At 44.2% G+C, this 15,992-nt stretch overlaps 1 protein-coding gene across 9 annotated transcripts in view; it reads right to left on the minus strand.

The window, feature by feature from the left end:
- MAPT (microtubule associated protein tau) overlaps positions 1-15,992 on the minus strand; it is a 90,987-nt gene that overhangs the window by 38,547 nt on the left and 36,448 nt on the right. For all 9 annotated transcript variants that reach the window (XM_054014191.1, XM_054014188.1, XM_054014186.1 and 6 more), the window contains exons 2-4: positions 9,860-9,949; positions 5,892-5,978; positions 1,676-1,762 (exon numbers count right to left, since the gene is read on the minus strand). In XM_054014191.1, coding sequence (XP_053870166.1) covers positions 1,676-1,762; positions 5,892-5,978; positions 9,860-9,932 — 247 coding nt within the window. In that variant the 5' untranslated portion in view covers positions 9,933-9,949. The remainder of the gene's footprint in view (positions 1-1,675; positions 1,763-5,891; positions 5,979-9,859; positions 9,950-15,992) is intronic.

Consider the following 15,992-nt stretch of genomic DNA (forward strand, 5'->3'; position numbering starts at 1 on the left):
AATTCCATTTGTCATTCCATGATGCCCATTCACTTAACTTGATTAGCTCAGTCTTCTTTCAGTCTTGACTAACCTACTTAATTTTGACCCTTTTAAAATGTTGCCCGCTCACTACTCACCCCCCTTTCCCCGATGGTTAATATATTACACATCAATCCTAACACACAACCTGGGGGCACCCCCCATTAAGCTTCTACAATGTTGAAAACCAACCATTTATTGCTACCTTTTGGGGGGGGCACTAATTTCGGATCCATGACACTACTTTAACCTCTCATCCCATGTCAAGCCTGAAGACAGGGCCTTTGACAAAGGCATTGCGACAGTTCAAGTAAACTATGTCCATCTGCTATTTTGCTGACATTCAGAGAATTCTAGTAGACTAGAGAGGCATGCTTTTCTGCTACAGCAGCCGTGCTGGGTTGCTTCTCTCCTGTGTTTCTCTAAGTTTTTTATCAATTCTATTTTTAATCACCTTTCAACCAGTTTACCTGGTACCAAAGTAAAGCTCACTAGTCTGCAATTCCAAGGATCAAACCTGGTGCCTTCAGGGGCTCCCCACCAATTCTCAGGTATAGTCACCGATTAAATGAGAGACTGCATCCTTTTGTTACCAGCTCAGCCACTTCATCCATGAGTTCCTTCAGAACTCATGGGTGTGCCACACAAAAAGAGGATGATGCTGTTGAACCAGGAGGGGAGAAAAGGTTGCAACGTCTTCCCCAAAGATCCTGCTGCTCTCCAGGATGGGAACAAGAGACAGACCTGACCAGTTCAGATTTTCAAGTAGGAGAAGGTAAAGCAGCAAACCTGTGTGTGCTTATTGGAACCTACCCAAGCCTATGAGATGTTTGTAGTTTGACTACTAAGCTGCAACTCCAGTGCCCATTCCTGCTCTATAAGCATCCAGAAAGACTGTCCAGCCACCAGGGATGGCATGGTATTTAACAGAGGTGTTTTTTTACCTGGTAAAATCATGGTTTTTAGTGCCCTGGGAAATACTACTTAGTCTCAGTTTAAAGCATTTTCTATTTTAAAAACTCTTTCGTCAATGCACACCACATTACGCTGAGTTTTAGTTACATATTCAAATTGTGATCACAAGGTAGTAGATTTGAGATGAATTTAGGGCTGTACAAATAAAAAGCAAAACTGCACTGGTCGTAATATCAATATATGTCATTATAATACTGAGCATCAGAATGTCTATACATTTTGGTTGGTTATTTTCTCAATGGAGTTATACACGTTACGACTTATTTCGGTTTATCAATATTGTATAAACAAAAGTCGAAATCATCTGATTATATGTGGTGACAATAATGCAGAGTTGTAGGCTTGAAGCATTAAGCAATCAGAAACATGCAGAAACATGCAATTGGCACCTACCAGTCCAGGTCCATTTGACCAGGCAGCATTCTGTAGCAGAAGACCAACTTTGAAACAGTGGATAGATTATTCAGTTTGGAACGGCTGTATCCAAAGTTTGAAAAGATTCGTTCTACGCCTGCTGAACTTGCTGGACACCGATGCAATTGTTTCCCCCATTTCCTGGTTTAAACCAGTATTTACCAGCACCCTGCGCTAAACTAGTTTTTCCTGGGAAACTGCCAACCCTGCCAGCCACACTTCGAAACTCCTTCCTCGTTCACCAGAAGGCGTGCAGAGGCCTCACCTGTGGTTCCTTCGGGTATCTCCACATGCTGCCGGGCTGCAATCCGATCCTCATGTGCTCTCTCCTCCACTAAGGGCGCTGTGGCATCTGAAAAACAAAGCAGCTTTCACACGGCCTGACTGAAACAAAACCCCTTCGGAGGTCAGTGCTTTAAAAAAAAAAAAAAAAAAAAAAGCACTGAAGGATGCATCACAGAAGGGAAACCATCCTCAATGCTCACCAGGTCTCCTTCCTATCGCCTGAGCAGGATGAAAGTTGATACTTGTCATGGGAAACAAAAGCGCAAGCATGGCGCATGCACACGCAGAGAGCCCATCTGTTTGGCACGCTGTACATCCATCACCTCCTTTGTCACACAAGCTGCATGCCTCCGTGCATTCCTTACCCATACGAAAAATAAAGTAGTTTGGCTACCAGCACGGTCTTTTTAAAATATGCCCAGAGCAGGAGGGCGGAGAATGCCTGGTTTGCACTTTCAGCAATGCTGCCCGCACAGAGGTGATGCTCAGAGCTCAGCTGGTGACCACAGCCCACAGTCAGGACGTTTTATTATAACATACATGTATCTTTCATTAACCCCCTCAGCTGGGCTGTGTCCACTAATTCATCCCTGCTGGGACATTCCGCACACGGCAAACTCTGGCGTCTCTTTCCCCCCCACCAAATGAGGTTTTCCTCCTTATGACAACACTGTCCTGATGCACAGGATAGCAACATCCAGTCCCGGACCAGCTGGAATTTTACGGGCCCGTCTCTTGAAATACGCAGGCTGGGAATGAGAGTTTTATCACCATGGACTGCTGGCAGTTCTCGTTTCCAATGGAGTACAGCTCTGGCAGGTCACTAGACATAAGCATTTAGAAGTACAACAGCCCAGGTCAGAATAAAGCGTCTGTTAGATAAAGCTTAAAAACTAAGAAAATTAGTATTTTCCTCTCCTTCCAAGGCTTGTGATAGGTGCATGCATGGTAGCCAGGCATTACAAGCAGCAGAATAAAAATGCCACCAATGTCTCTAGATTAGGTTCTGTGTAAAAAATGTGGCAACAGAATACACTCAGGAGTCACACCATCCACCCGACCCGTGCATTATGCCACATCAGCATATTAGGCTTTATTTCACGTGTATCTATTTTATTTTACATATAACCATGTGCTGTCTTTCTGACAGACACCAAATTGTATTGCCAGGTATGCTTACGAAGGAGCAAACACACCAATGAACTGCAGCTACTTCTGGGATGGAGGGCACCACATAGGAGGATAAGGGGAATATTTTGGCCAAGTACTTTGGTGCAAACCCTTGACCTTCAGGAGCATGCACTATGGGATTGCTAATGTTCAGGCTGAACAACAGGGGCGCCATTTAGGGGGGCAGGGGAGGGCTCTAGCCCCCACCCCAAGTTTCGTAGGGGAGGTCTATTCACCCTAGCCGCAGACAGAGCTCTTAACTGCAACAGCTTGAGTGTGATATGTGATGAGTTCGGAAGCTGGGAGCAGCACAGCCTTTGGGGCAGGGTGTTTGTTTATAAACAGAGGCAGGGTGATTAAGATAACAAAAGGCTTGTCATTAAAGTAAATTAAGGATTGTTAGATGATCCTGAAAGTCCTGACACGCACTTCAGCTAAAAGATAGGAAACAAAGGGTAGGAATAAAAGGTGAGAGGTAAATAGTGGTGTCCTCAAGGGTCTGTACTGGGACCAGTCCTGGTCAACATATTCAGAAATGATCTGGAAAAAGGGGTACACAGTGAAGTGGTAAAATTTACAGATGATACAAAATTACTCAAGATAGTTAAGTCCCAAGCAGACTGCTAAGAGCTACAAAACGACCTCACAAAACTGGGTGACTGGGCAACAAAATGGCAGAAGAAATTCAATGTTGATAAATGCAAAGTAGTACACTTGGCAAAATAGAATCCCAACTAGACATAAAAAATGATGGGGTCTAAATTAGCTGGAGCTGTCAATAAAGAGATCTTGGCATCATTGTGGAGAGTTCTCTGAAGACATCTGCTCAATGTGCAGTGGCAATTAGAAAAGCTAACAGAGTATTGGGAATCATTAGGAAAGGGATTGATAAGAAGAGAAAAATATCATATTGCCTCTATATAAATCCATGGTATGCCAACATATTGAATAGTTTGTGCAGATGTGGTCACCCCATCTCAAAAAAGATATATTGGATTTGGAAAAGATACAAAGAAGGGCAACAGAAATGATTAGGGGTATAGAACACCTTCTGTATAAGGAGAGATTAAAAAGACTGGGACTTTTCAACTTGGAAAAGAGATGACTCAGGGAGGATGGTGTGGAAAAATTGAACAAGGAAGTGTTATTTATTCCTTCTCATAACACAAGAGCTCGAGGTCACCAAATGAAATTAATAGACAGCAGATTTAAAACAAAAAGAAGTATTTCTTCACAGTCAACCTGTGGAACTCTTTGCCAGGGAATGTTGTGAAGGCCATAACTATACTAGGTAAGTTCATGGAGGATAGGTCCAGCAATGGCTATTAGCCAGGGTGGGCAGGAATCCAACACCATGTTCTGCATGAAGCTGGGAGTGGGCAACAGGGCAACTTGATGGTTGCCTGTTCTGTTCATTCCCTCTGAAGCACCTGGCATTGGCCACTGTCGGAAGACAGGATACTGGGCTAGATGGACATTTGGTCTGACCCAGTATGGCCGCTCTTATGTTCTTATATAGAACCCAGGTGTATCTGCTCCCCGCTGTAACCCACTAGACCCTGCTCGCCTCCCAGAGCTGGGATAGAACCCAGGAGTCCTGACGGGGTCTCTCTCTCCACAAAATTAGTAATAAAGTAAGAATATACATGAAAATTTTAAACCTAAGCAGTGTCCCTTAAGTGACTTGCCACAAGAGGTCAGAACGTGTTGTTATTAGAGCTGGTGGGCCTAATATTTATTTAATTTTCTCTCTTTTATAAAGGAATTAGGTACAGGGCTCCTGTCAGCTAATTGCTAAGTTATCTGCCAAAAACTAGAGTTTTCAAGTGCCTACGTAGCCCCAGAAATCACGGTTAAAGTTGCTTCCCCCCCCTGCCAAATTCTGAAATGGCGCCCCTGCTGAACAAGCAGCCTTCTGCAGTCAAGGTCTAGTAAAAAAAATAAATAATAATAATCTCTATAAACTGCAGGGAACTTATGTAACGAATAATCCTTTGCACAGCACCTCCCATCCAAAGACCTCAAAGATCTATGCCCACCTTTTAAAATATATTATCCCATTTACAGATAGGAAACTAACTGATTTGCTAAAGTCACTGGCAGAGTCAGGATTAAAAGCCAGGTCTCATGGCTCAGTCCCATGCTCTAGTAACTCGACCAAGCAGCCTCCCATAAACAGAATTTCAAGTTGAAAGGTCTCTGCAGGCTTCCCCACCACCACTGATGCTGCAATCTTTAAATGTCTGTAGGATATTAAAGACTGTGGGCCAGATTTTTAAAGGTCTTTTGGCACCAAACTCCCATTGGGAGTAGCGGAGACACATCTTGCAACCAAAAGTTCTAATATGAACACTCCCGAAACAACCCAGCTTTTGTTAGCCTGAGAGGTGATTTGGACCGAATGCCTAGACACCCAGCTGATGTGTGACAGCTTGGAACACTGCTTGGTTTCTTGTCCAATTCTTGACATTTCTGTGTAAATATCTATTGGAAACGGAGAACATTCATTGGCTTGATGTAAATCTAACTCTTCCTGGCAGGCTACAGGGTCGTTTACCAGGGAAAGGCAACTAGGACACTCAGACATTTTTCCTAATGATTTTTTTGGAGTCTGCGTGTCTACGGTAGAATCTGTGTTGCCTTGTGAGCGGTTTAATAATGGCTTCTGAAGGCTGGCTAGTGCCCATTAACATTAATAGGGAGTTACAAACACGAGTCAGTTCAGTAAATTATCCTCTCAGGATGGGCTACACTCATCAGTCATCAATAGGCACGCTGGTTTGGGAGTGCAATCCTTGAAGGAGGAAATGGAACTGGAATTGATCCTCCAGGGGTGTCTGTGTGCGCAATTCTCCTTCGTGATTATCAAACTAACAAAGAGCATTTATCTGGCAGCACAGAGACACAAGACAGCCATGCCTCTTCAGGAACCCCCTTCAGAAAATGGTCTGGCGCATCTCTAACCAATGCTTAGAAACAGCACCAGCCATTATGGTTTAAAAGCAGTATGACAAAAGAGCTCCCACCTTCCATAGTCGGGGTGCTCTTAGCATCAGAGGTCTCGGAAGTGGGCTCATCTGATCCATCGTCAACTGGTATCTGCAGGGGATAGCCTGGAAAACACACATGGAGCACTCAGAACAGGTCCTTGGCTACGTCTAGCAGGATGTTCCATTAACCTCGCCCAGCCCCATTTCCTTATCTGAAAAGCTGTAGCTGGCAATTACAGTAAGATGTTCACCAAGTGTTAAAGTGCCAGTTACAGATTCAGTGAGAGCACTGAAAAAAAAGCCAACAGCAAAATTTGCTGAGCAACCAATCCAATGCAGAGCACATCTAGGAACAGCAAAGCACAATCAATCAATCAATAAAACCTTTCCTTGGAGACCACAGATGTCGGATTACATCAGTCTGAGTGAGTCACTGTAGTTCACATTGATGTTTCCAGTGCAGCATAGGCGCTCTCTCAGAGCACACTGCTTCATTGACAGCTTATTTTCTTCTGTGAGTCATATTTTTAAATCAATGCAAAGAGGGAAAGCACTTGCAAGGAATTCTTCAGTGCTCCATATGGATTATTATGGTGGGCCTGGGTCACAAGCAAAAAGGACAGGGACACTCTTTGCAAGGAGTTCCAGCAAATAAAATAACGAGAACTGGAGAAATTGATTTCCGAAGAATGATTCAAGCTAACCCAAGCAAAGTCTCTTGGACTCTGGTGCATGAGAATTGAAACCATGGCATTGACAGAAGGTTGTTGATTTGACTGGAGAAGGGGGCCAACCTTGAGGGGCCTGGAAGGGAGAACAGTCCTTGGAATATGCCACAGGCTCTGTCCATAACATTGGGACCCCATTTGCCTGATGCAAACTATACCTGAGGCAGATACAAGACAGGTATCTGCCTGTCTCGTTCCACATTAATGGAGTATTAGTACTATCAGTCCCCATGACTACACAGGTCTGTGAGCTGGATGGTTAAATACGTGGGGAAAGACTTCGTGAAAATTTAGGCCTAAATACAGGGTGAGAGGAGCTCTTTTGGAGAAAACTTCCCCACTTCTCCACATTCCCGGCTTTTCCCTCAGTTGTCCTGGCTCGCTACCCAAGAGAAGGAAGCTGTCTGCTGGCAGCACCTTTGGGGAGCATTGTTTTTATCATCAATTGAGCTGATTCGTGAATACAGAATGCACACGAATGCTGCTGCATTATTACAACCGCAGTCACTAGGAAAGCGACAAATGAGTCCAGGGGAAATAGGGAGAATCTGTGTATTAGAGAGACGACAGGGGGTGGGGAGAAGGCAACACAGGCCAGGCAGTATGCAGCGGGAGGGTGGAGGGGAGGAAGGGAAAGAGATGAGCCCAGGCAGTAGGGGAGAAGCAGGAGCCTCAGGGTGGGCAAAGCGAAGGAACGGAGACAGCAAATTAGGCTGTGACAAAAGAAGAAAAACCCACTGGCTGGTATTAGGTATGGGTATTGGGTATGCTCAGAGGGCAGGGAAGGATTTTTGGTGAGGTCAGACATCCCCTGTACTGTAGTCCATCCTTCCCTCGGTGAATATTCATAAAAAGACACGGGGAGGCACAAGTGGCTAGAGCAGAGTGCTGGAAGCCTGGCGGTCGAGGGCTGTTCCCAGGTCGAGATGGGAGAGTAGGGATTAGTGGTTAGAGCAGGGGGACTGGCATTCATGATTGATGATTCTCCTCCTGCCATGACTCACTGTGTGACCTCTGAGGTCTGTGCCTGCATTTATTCTCCCTGTACCTCAGTCTCCCCACATATGAGAGATAATACTAATTTCACAGTAGGGGGTGAGGATTCATCACCTCATGTCTGTAAAGCCCTCCAAGATACACTGATAAATGATGCCATTCACGTGCATGCTACTAACATCAGAAATGTGTGCCCATTTCCAACACATGAACAGAGGCCCCTGGGAACAGCACCCTACAACATCCAGACCTGCCATTAGCACTTTCTTAGGTGACGTCCCAGAGCCCTGGACCCCAACGCAAGCCAAGTGGTCTATTTGTAAAATACGTCTCTCAGCTTTGCAATGTTTTTCTCTTAGCATCACCTCCCCAGAGAGATGAAGCAGAGCATTCAGGGAAACACCGCTCACTACGCAATGGGGAAATTGCTCTTCCAGTCTTCACAAGACAACACCAAGAGTTACTAGTTTAAACGGCTCTGATAAAAGCGCTATCTGATCCTTTGCGCACACAGGGGGCTTATACCCTTTAGCCCACTGAAAGCCATTGTAAAAGGGTTCTCTCGCCAAATCAAAAGGGCAGAAAGTCGTAAGTCCCACTCTCTAAATGAGGTGCCAGCTTCAGCCTAGAGACTGGAGGGGCAGGTGAATAGGTGGGTGCAGTTTTGTCAATGAGATGCATTAAAATATCCAAAACGTCTACCAGATCCCTGGAAAGGGGACCCCAGGCACTCACGCGCTCTCTCTCTCTCTCTCTGTGTGTGTGTGTGTGAGAGAGAGAGACCAGGCCTTCCCTTCCCATCCCAACCTCCACCTCCTCACATGTTTACATGCAAGCAGAAAGCCCCCTCCCTCTTCCCCTCTGGTAAGCAGAGTAGTTTCTTTGGAGAGTGGAGGGAATAGAGGCAGAGACAGAACAAGCCTAAAACCTTCCTCCCCTTCTGTATGGGCAAAAGTGGGGCCCCGGCATCTCAGGCACCCTCTTTACTAGGCCCCACTGACCATTCAATTATAATGACAACTATCACCACCAAGCTGCGGTTGGGTGTGGGATCTCTTGAAGGTAAAGGCGGGGCCCACTAGATAGGCCACGGGTTGAGGACATCATCTGGTGAAGTCATTTCACACCTGCAGAATGGGTCAGAGTTCACTTTCAGGGGCAAGGAGATTCTTGTTTTCATTTAAACCAGCTCGTCCACCTCTGTCTGCAACAGACCCACCTCAACAGTCAGTGTGCACCCTCAGCATTCCTACCAGCTCACTTAGAATGACCAACGCTCCATTCCTCATTCTCCCCCATCCCAAATGCCTCTGTCCCAATATCTAAGTTATTATCCAGAGATTCCTGAACCTTTCCAGCAACCAATGGATGAAAAGATGGCTGCCATAATGCATAAACTGGGGTAGATACAAGTTTGAGAGATTTACCCTAGCGACTTTTTAATTTTCTGAATCCTGTAAAGGGGGAAAGGGTTTATAACCATGTTTAGAGGGGGTAAAAGGAAGCCAGTGTCACAACTGGAGGTAGCTCATCTACACATCCATGGACAGGAGTCTTTTAAGTATGAACAAAGAGAACTAGTACACAAAGGAGGATCTGAGGTGCTACATGGAGGGATGGGAAATCTCAGTTCTGGGCCTCAGTCTATTAAAGAAGCCATTAATCTACATTTAAAAAACAAAATCAATCACCCCAGTCCCTTCTATACCGGACTTAATGGGAAACGACTGTTTCACCTCCTTTTATTTCCCAACAAGCCTTTACCTTTTTTCTATGAGCAGCAAGATTCTACAGCCTTTTACAGACTTCACATGCTCTATGGACTCAAGTGTTTTTTCTTTTATTGAAACTTACCTCTGGATGGGAAAGAGAGCACAAGGCAGATGGGGATGATTACGATCACCAAGTCTGGCCTCCAGCATAACAGGGGATAGGCTCTCACCCAGTGATTCCCTCACCAAGCCCAAACCCCAAACTTCGGTTTGAGCTATAAAGTATCTGAATGTATCTTATGTTTATCTCCCAGAAGCTCATTTACTGCATGATGATGTCTCGGCACCCAAGTAATTCACAAAAAGGTCCCCTTTTCCTAGACTTTGGACTAACCTTTCATTGAATCACATACATTCCCAGGCGTCAACTCTATGGGCAACCTCACCCCAGTCTCCTTGTACTGAGATCTCCCAGCTGTGTCATCCTTTCTCCTGGAGAGAAAATAACCTGCCTGTCGGGGAAGGTCCTCCCCTTCTCCCATGACTACCCCCATCTGGTAAGGCTCACCTGATGGGATCTGCTTAGCTTGGCTCATCGAGTGGTCTTCCATCATATTGAAATTCTGACGTTGCTCAGCCATCCTGTTGCAAAAGTTATCTAAAGGGGAAAAAATTTAACATAATTACACAAAACCTCATGCAATGCACCTTCCCCTGCACTCAAATTATTGCACTATCTCCTATTGCTCTGTGGTGCATTTTCAGCTCATCAGTTTAATTCCAGGAACACAATCTTTTCTTTTTGGGGGGAGGAGGGGAGGAAATCAGATGGCCATTAATAACTAGCTGCCTTTTAAGCTACTGCAACAAGCTATTTAACTCATTCACTTTTTCAAGGGAGACTTGGAAAAGCTCACGATCATGATCATAGACAGGTTACAGCTCAAGGTATGTGCTGAAGAAAGTGGTTCCCCCTGACTGACTGATATAAGTTACGGCTGGATAAAGGTTTGACTACTAGACTCTCCTTCCAATGAAGAATGATTCCCTATCAAGCTCCTCTAAATCTACGTTCAGAAGCAAATTTTTGTCCACAGCCTTTAAATTTACCAGAAGAGCAAGAAAAAAAGCAAAATGCATTAAGATGGTGTCTAGGATTCTGAAATGGCCGACATCAACTGGGGAATGCTCTTTTAAAAAAAACCCACAGTTGTATCAAGTTATAGGCATAGAGATCAAAGCAACTGCAATCCCAATAGAGAGCAACAACTGCATTTGTGAAAAGAGGCTGATTTTTGGGACCAATGTGAAGAGCTAATCAATCTTGCACAGGTCGGAGAGACAAAATACCAAGGCTGTGTCACCAATTTCCTGCAGCAGACTGAGGACACAGGCAACTTCATATCCAATGCACCACTGAAGTTACACAAGCAATTGAATAACTTCCAAGGGAAAGGACCCGTCATGGCTCATTGTCTGGTCTATCAATTTTCACAAGTCTATGTCTGGGACACTGGGACTCTGTGGCGTAATACAGACTAATTCCGCAGCAAACTGCTTGATAGATTGCAAGTCTGTGGCAGAGCCAGTGGCAGAACTGAGCTCAAATGACTTAACCACAAGATCATTCTGGCTCTTCTTCCAGTCTCGTGCCTCTGACGTTACACACCTTCTAATTTCTACAGTGAATGAGACAAGAGGACGACAAACCACAGCCTCATTCAATACACAACCCGGATTCACTCACTGAGCACAGTTCATCCTGTATGCTGAAAGAGGCAGGGATTCTGTGGAAAAAACAGTATGCATGTATCTATATAAATTAAAGACTATCGTAATGCATACACAGAAGAGGGCCATGTCAAAGTATTACAGGCACGCTTGATTCTGGCATTTCCTAACTTTTGAGTGCTTGAATTTGCAACCTTAATGTTATTTCCTAGGTTTTGTTTTTGTTTTTTAAAGAAAGGAAAACAAATTCTACTATGTGTAACTGAGGAAACAGTGACCTTGGCAGACAGTTGGGAGACTCAGTTCATAAATGCTTGCAAAGCACACAGAGATCCTTAGCTCCAGAGCATTATAGAAAGCAGAGTTGTTTTTTTTTCATTTGATTTTCAGACATTTTGCATAGTTAATAAAAAGCTTCCTTGACCCGCCTGTATTTTTGTTGTTTGACGAAATTTGAAGAATTCTGTCCTATGGCAAAAATTGAAAAATAAAATAAAATAATCTCAGAGCTGGATGACCTGAATCGGTGCTGAAGTGTCTGCCAACAACAAAGGGAAGGGGGTGCTTTACCTGGTTTACTACCAAGTTATTTCTGCCCCGGTGATCTGAACAGTGCATTTGCCAATTAAGCTAATTTGTGTCCCTAAATGACGCAGAAAAAGGCCAGACTCAGTAGAGCAAATCCAGGTGTGAAAGAATTAAAATGATTTTAACACACGAGAGAGCAAAAAAGCATTTTCCACCCAGACACAACACTGTTGCAAGGACCACTGTCTTCATGAATGTGTGCTGCACAGGATAAACGGCCTGCCATTCTGTGAGTAATCAGCTGGAACAATGTACAAGTGATTTAAAAATAAATAAATAAGAAGATTCATACAAAGCACCTGTATGAATGTAGGAGATTTACTTAGACTGGAATTTTTCTGCTCTCTATTTGCAGGGCACCTAAGCGCCATGAAGCCCCAGTTTATGGCTCTTAAATGCTCCCACAATACAAATAAATATTAAGAACAAACATTCCTAGTTGTGTAGCTGTTTTGCAACTAGGAATGGTCTAGTGGTCTATGCATAGGATTGGGAAGCAGGAATTCCCAAGTATTTGTTGTGGGCCTTCCTGCACGAAGGGGGGAAATGTTCAGGTAAGTCAAAGTAAAATCTTCTTTTTCTTCTCAAGAAAAGTTCACAGATTCCTTACAGTCCCAGAAAGCTCCCTCTCCAAAGTATTTAGGCGTAAGGAAGCAGGAGGGAAACTAAGTGTACGTCCTCAAGAAGCAGTCTGTCAGAGAGACTACAGCCAAGAATAAGGTGCAAAGGAAAACAAGTATCCCGTTTAATTTATGGTATATGGGTGCCGACAAAATTATCCAGTTCTGCAAAGCAAAGACCATGATTCTGCTAACAACTCTCCACTAGAAGAGATCTTGATTTCATGATAGCTGCTCTAATTACAGCCAAAGATAGTGATTAATAACCTAATCCCAGGTTTACCACAACTGGATGGGAGGGAGCTGAAACCAGCAATGCTGCCCGGGTTACCCGCAGTAAGGAAGTGAGCTTACATGGTTTTGTTGGCTGGCAATAAATTAACGGGATCTTAGAACGGAGTGAGGGATTTCAACTCTCCAACATTTTTTTCCACTAGGAAGATGTCTATGCAATTTAATTTCTGCTTTAAACAACTACAAAATCATCTGATTGAATTGCACAGAAAACCTTCAAGAGCTTGCCCTGCAAAAACTTACCAAGTGATAAGCCACAAGAATTGGTATTTGAAGCGGACAGAAAACTCAGAATCCGCTCAGTGCACTTGATTAAGAAACCATTAATGGAGTTTTGCCCACCTAAAACAAACAAAACAGTTCTAATTATCTGGCCATATGGCCAATCTCTTTCTGGAGCTCCGGGAATCATATTGATTATATCCTGCCTATGGTGGGCTGCATTTTGGTGCTTTTTTAGGACTGGCAAGCATGTAAACGATAAAATACAACTACTAAGCGGCCATACAGTTCACAAAACCAAACTGGAGTATGCCATAGGTAAAAATGAGGTTTGCAATTCAATACTTGAATTGGCTACTTTTTTTTGTTTGTTTTAAATTGTGCCAATTTTCTGGCGTGGACGATGCCAGACGGAATCTTCTATGCAAACAGGCCCAACAAAGATGATATGGTAACACCTTTCCTACATGCTGTCCTGCTATTGTGCCCCCTGGAAGGAGCGCCTCTCTGGGCGGACGCGGATCTCTGCCTGACTTCCAGGCCTTGGTTTCTATGTCAACTAGAGGATCAATTAAGACCAATTGTGATGAGGAAACATGTCTACTAGCATTTGACCTAAGACCCATCAACTCATTTCACTGAACAGCCACGGTATTATCACCTTTCCATCATCTCCTAACTGCTGACCCAGAAGTGAAAAGCTCATGAATTAACTGCCCTGTATCTAAACACTAACTGTATGTTTCTTTTTAATTCTCCCTTTTGTCTACCTAACAACCTTTATAAAAAAAATAATCAGTGACATTTCCCCCAGACTGTCTTCCCCTCTCCCACAAACGCTGAGTCAGGTCTTCACAGTATCCAGGCAAGAGTTTCTCTACATGGGAACACTCAACAAAATTAATCCAAATTAACAAATGGTTAATTCAAAGGGGATCAATTAAACTGCATTAAACCCCATGTGCACACACTCATTCAAAATTAAAGTGGCCTCAATTCAGCCTTCCAAAGGGAATTAAGTTAAACTGAATTAAGGTCATTTTAATTCTGAGTGAGCACGTCCTCACAGGGACACACAAAGCTAATCTGCTTTGAATTCACACCTTTTGGTCTGGTCTACGCTTTAAATTTATGCCGGCTCAGCTATGCTGGCAGAAGGCTGCTTCTGTTGACGGAGTTAAATTTGTTCGGGGAGTTTGTATTCCCACACCAGCAGAAAAATTCCTTCTGTCAGCATACGGCGTGTCTAGGCCAACATAGGCTCTGTAGCGTAGACATAGCCTTAGTCTGTTTGGATTAATTTTCCTTAGTGTCCCTGAATAAACAAGCCCTTGGGAATGCCAGATTAGGGTGCCTACAAGGCGGTAAGGCTTCATGGCTGGGGTCAGACAGACAGGAGTGAGGACTAGTATGATTTTTCTGTGGAAAGCATTGCTGTGAGCAAAGATCCTCCACTCATAATACAACATTTAATATCAAAGATGCAATGGCAAAACAGCAATCGCAAGCTAGGAATCAGTACCAGCAGAGAAAGTCTATAGAAGTCGTCCATGGGTGGCCTACAGAGCACTTGCTGGTGGTCTGCAGAGAGATGACTGGTCACATGGTGCTGGCTCCTCCACCTGGCTTCCAGCGGCGTCTACAGGTGTCCGAGCTCCTCATTACTTAAAAGACACTGGGTGTCTATCAAAGATGCTAGAAAGAAGGAGGAGTGGCCGGCCTAGCTGCCCGCTAGGTAAGGAGGAAAGAGATGTTATGCAGGCAGTCCTAAATGGGAGGGGAAGTGTTCATAAGCAACCCCCTCAAATGACAGGGTTCACACCATGGAACAGCTTGAGAACCTCTGAGTTCGGGGCTTGGAAAGACTGTTACATCAGAATTTAAAGACAAATTGATTTTCCTTTGGTGTCCATTTTAGGGAGAAGAGAAGAGATACTGCCTTCTCAGGCGTGGAGAAAGAAGAGTTACTTTTATTATTAGGCGTTTTATCTTAAAGCTCCAGCTGCTGGAATCATGTGATTACTTGTGACTCTTAGGGTTTTATTTAAAAAAAATAAAGCGCCTCTAGACCAAACGGATGCAGAGAAAAACTTAATTTGAACTCCATGGCTCTAACACCAGAAGGCAAGAAAAAGAGCCTCAAATCATTTTTAAAACCTCATGATTTTAGGGGGTCTGGCTCATGACTTTTTTAAATTCTGGGGGAGTGGCAATACTGAGAGAGTAGAACTGGCCTCCCACCTCGTGAGAAGGAAGGAGCGTCTCCCACACAGTCAGAACACTGGGCCTGGTCGTGAAGACTGGAGGAAAAGTGTGACCCTCCCTCTGTTTCCAACATCCAGATGGAAGGGAGTGCAAGGACAGCCTATTCCCATTATCCATAGGCCAAGAAAAAGTGGGGGGCAGGGGAGGAAGTGCTCCAGAGCAAGACCAAATGTGGCTGTTATGTTTAGTGGGTTTAGCCCTGGTCCCCCTGGACAGGTGTGTTGGTCACAAAAGCCAGCCTTCCCTGCAGAGAACTGTTCAGTGGAAACAAAGCACAGGGAAACCTGCTCTTCCACAAGGCCCTAGGATACTGCACCTATTCTGTGCATAACAGTAGAAATCAGTCCCCATGGCTGTTCATCTGGAACTTCATCAGAGAAAAATAAATCCACGTGGCCACCACACGGAACAGAGAAACACGGCAATTCGGTGAACAAATAGGGAAGAGCACCCTACTACGGGATGATCTTTAAGTACTGTAGTTCTCCCAGCAAAATTTAAAATATAAGCAATAACCTGCAGTATAGATATATTTTACACATCTCTGCTGGATTATTTCACCCACCTCTCCCACTATTTCGTTTGTTCTACTTCATTAACTATAAGCACGGACGACTCTGGCGCGCGCACACTCACTCAGACTTCTGATGCCTACAAATTTCTGCAACGTAACCATGACCTTCCATTCCTTCAGTTCAAAACAAGCAGCAAACACACCAAACTCATCTGTGTTCAAGATGCATCTCATTCTAACCGGGAAATTCCTGCGTCATTCTCAAATTAGGTAACCGTCTCAATGACTAAATGGAATTTACTGAAAAAAAATTACTTGACTCTGGTGAACAAATGGCCCATTTCAGGACTGACTCCTTAAGCAAACATGGTGCTGAAGTCACTCACGTATCACAAGCCATGCAGATTATGACAGAGAATAGCATAAAAGTAAGGCCTCCCAATACTGTCTCCGTCTCGGCTAATTGA

This window comes from Malaclemys terrapin, chromosome 25, assembly GCF_027887155.1.
Source record: "Malaclemys terrapin pileata isolate rMalTer1 chromosome 25, rMalTer1.hap1, whole genome shotgun sequence".
NCBI lineage: Eukaryota > Metazoa > Chordata > Testudines > Emydidae > Malaclemys > Malaclemys terrapin.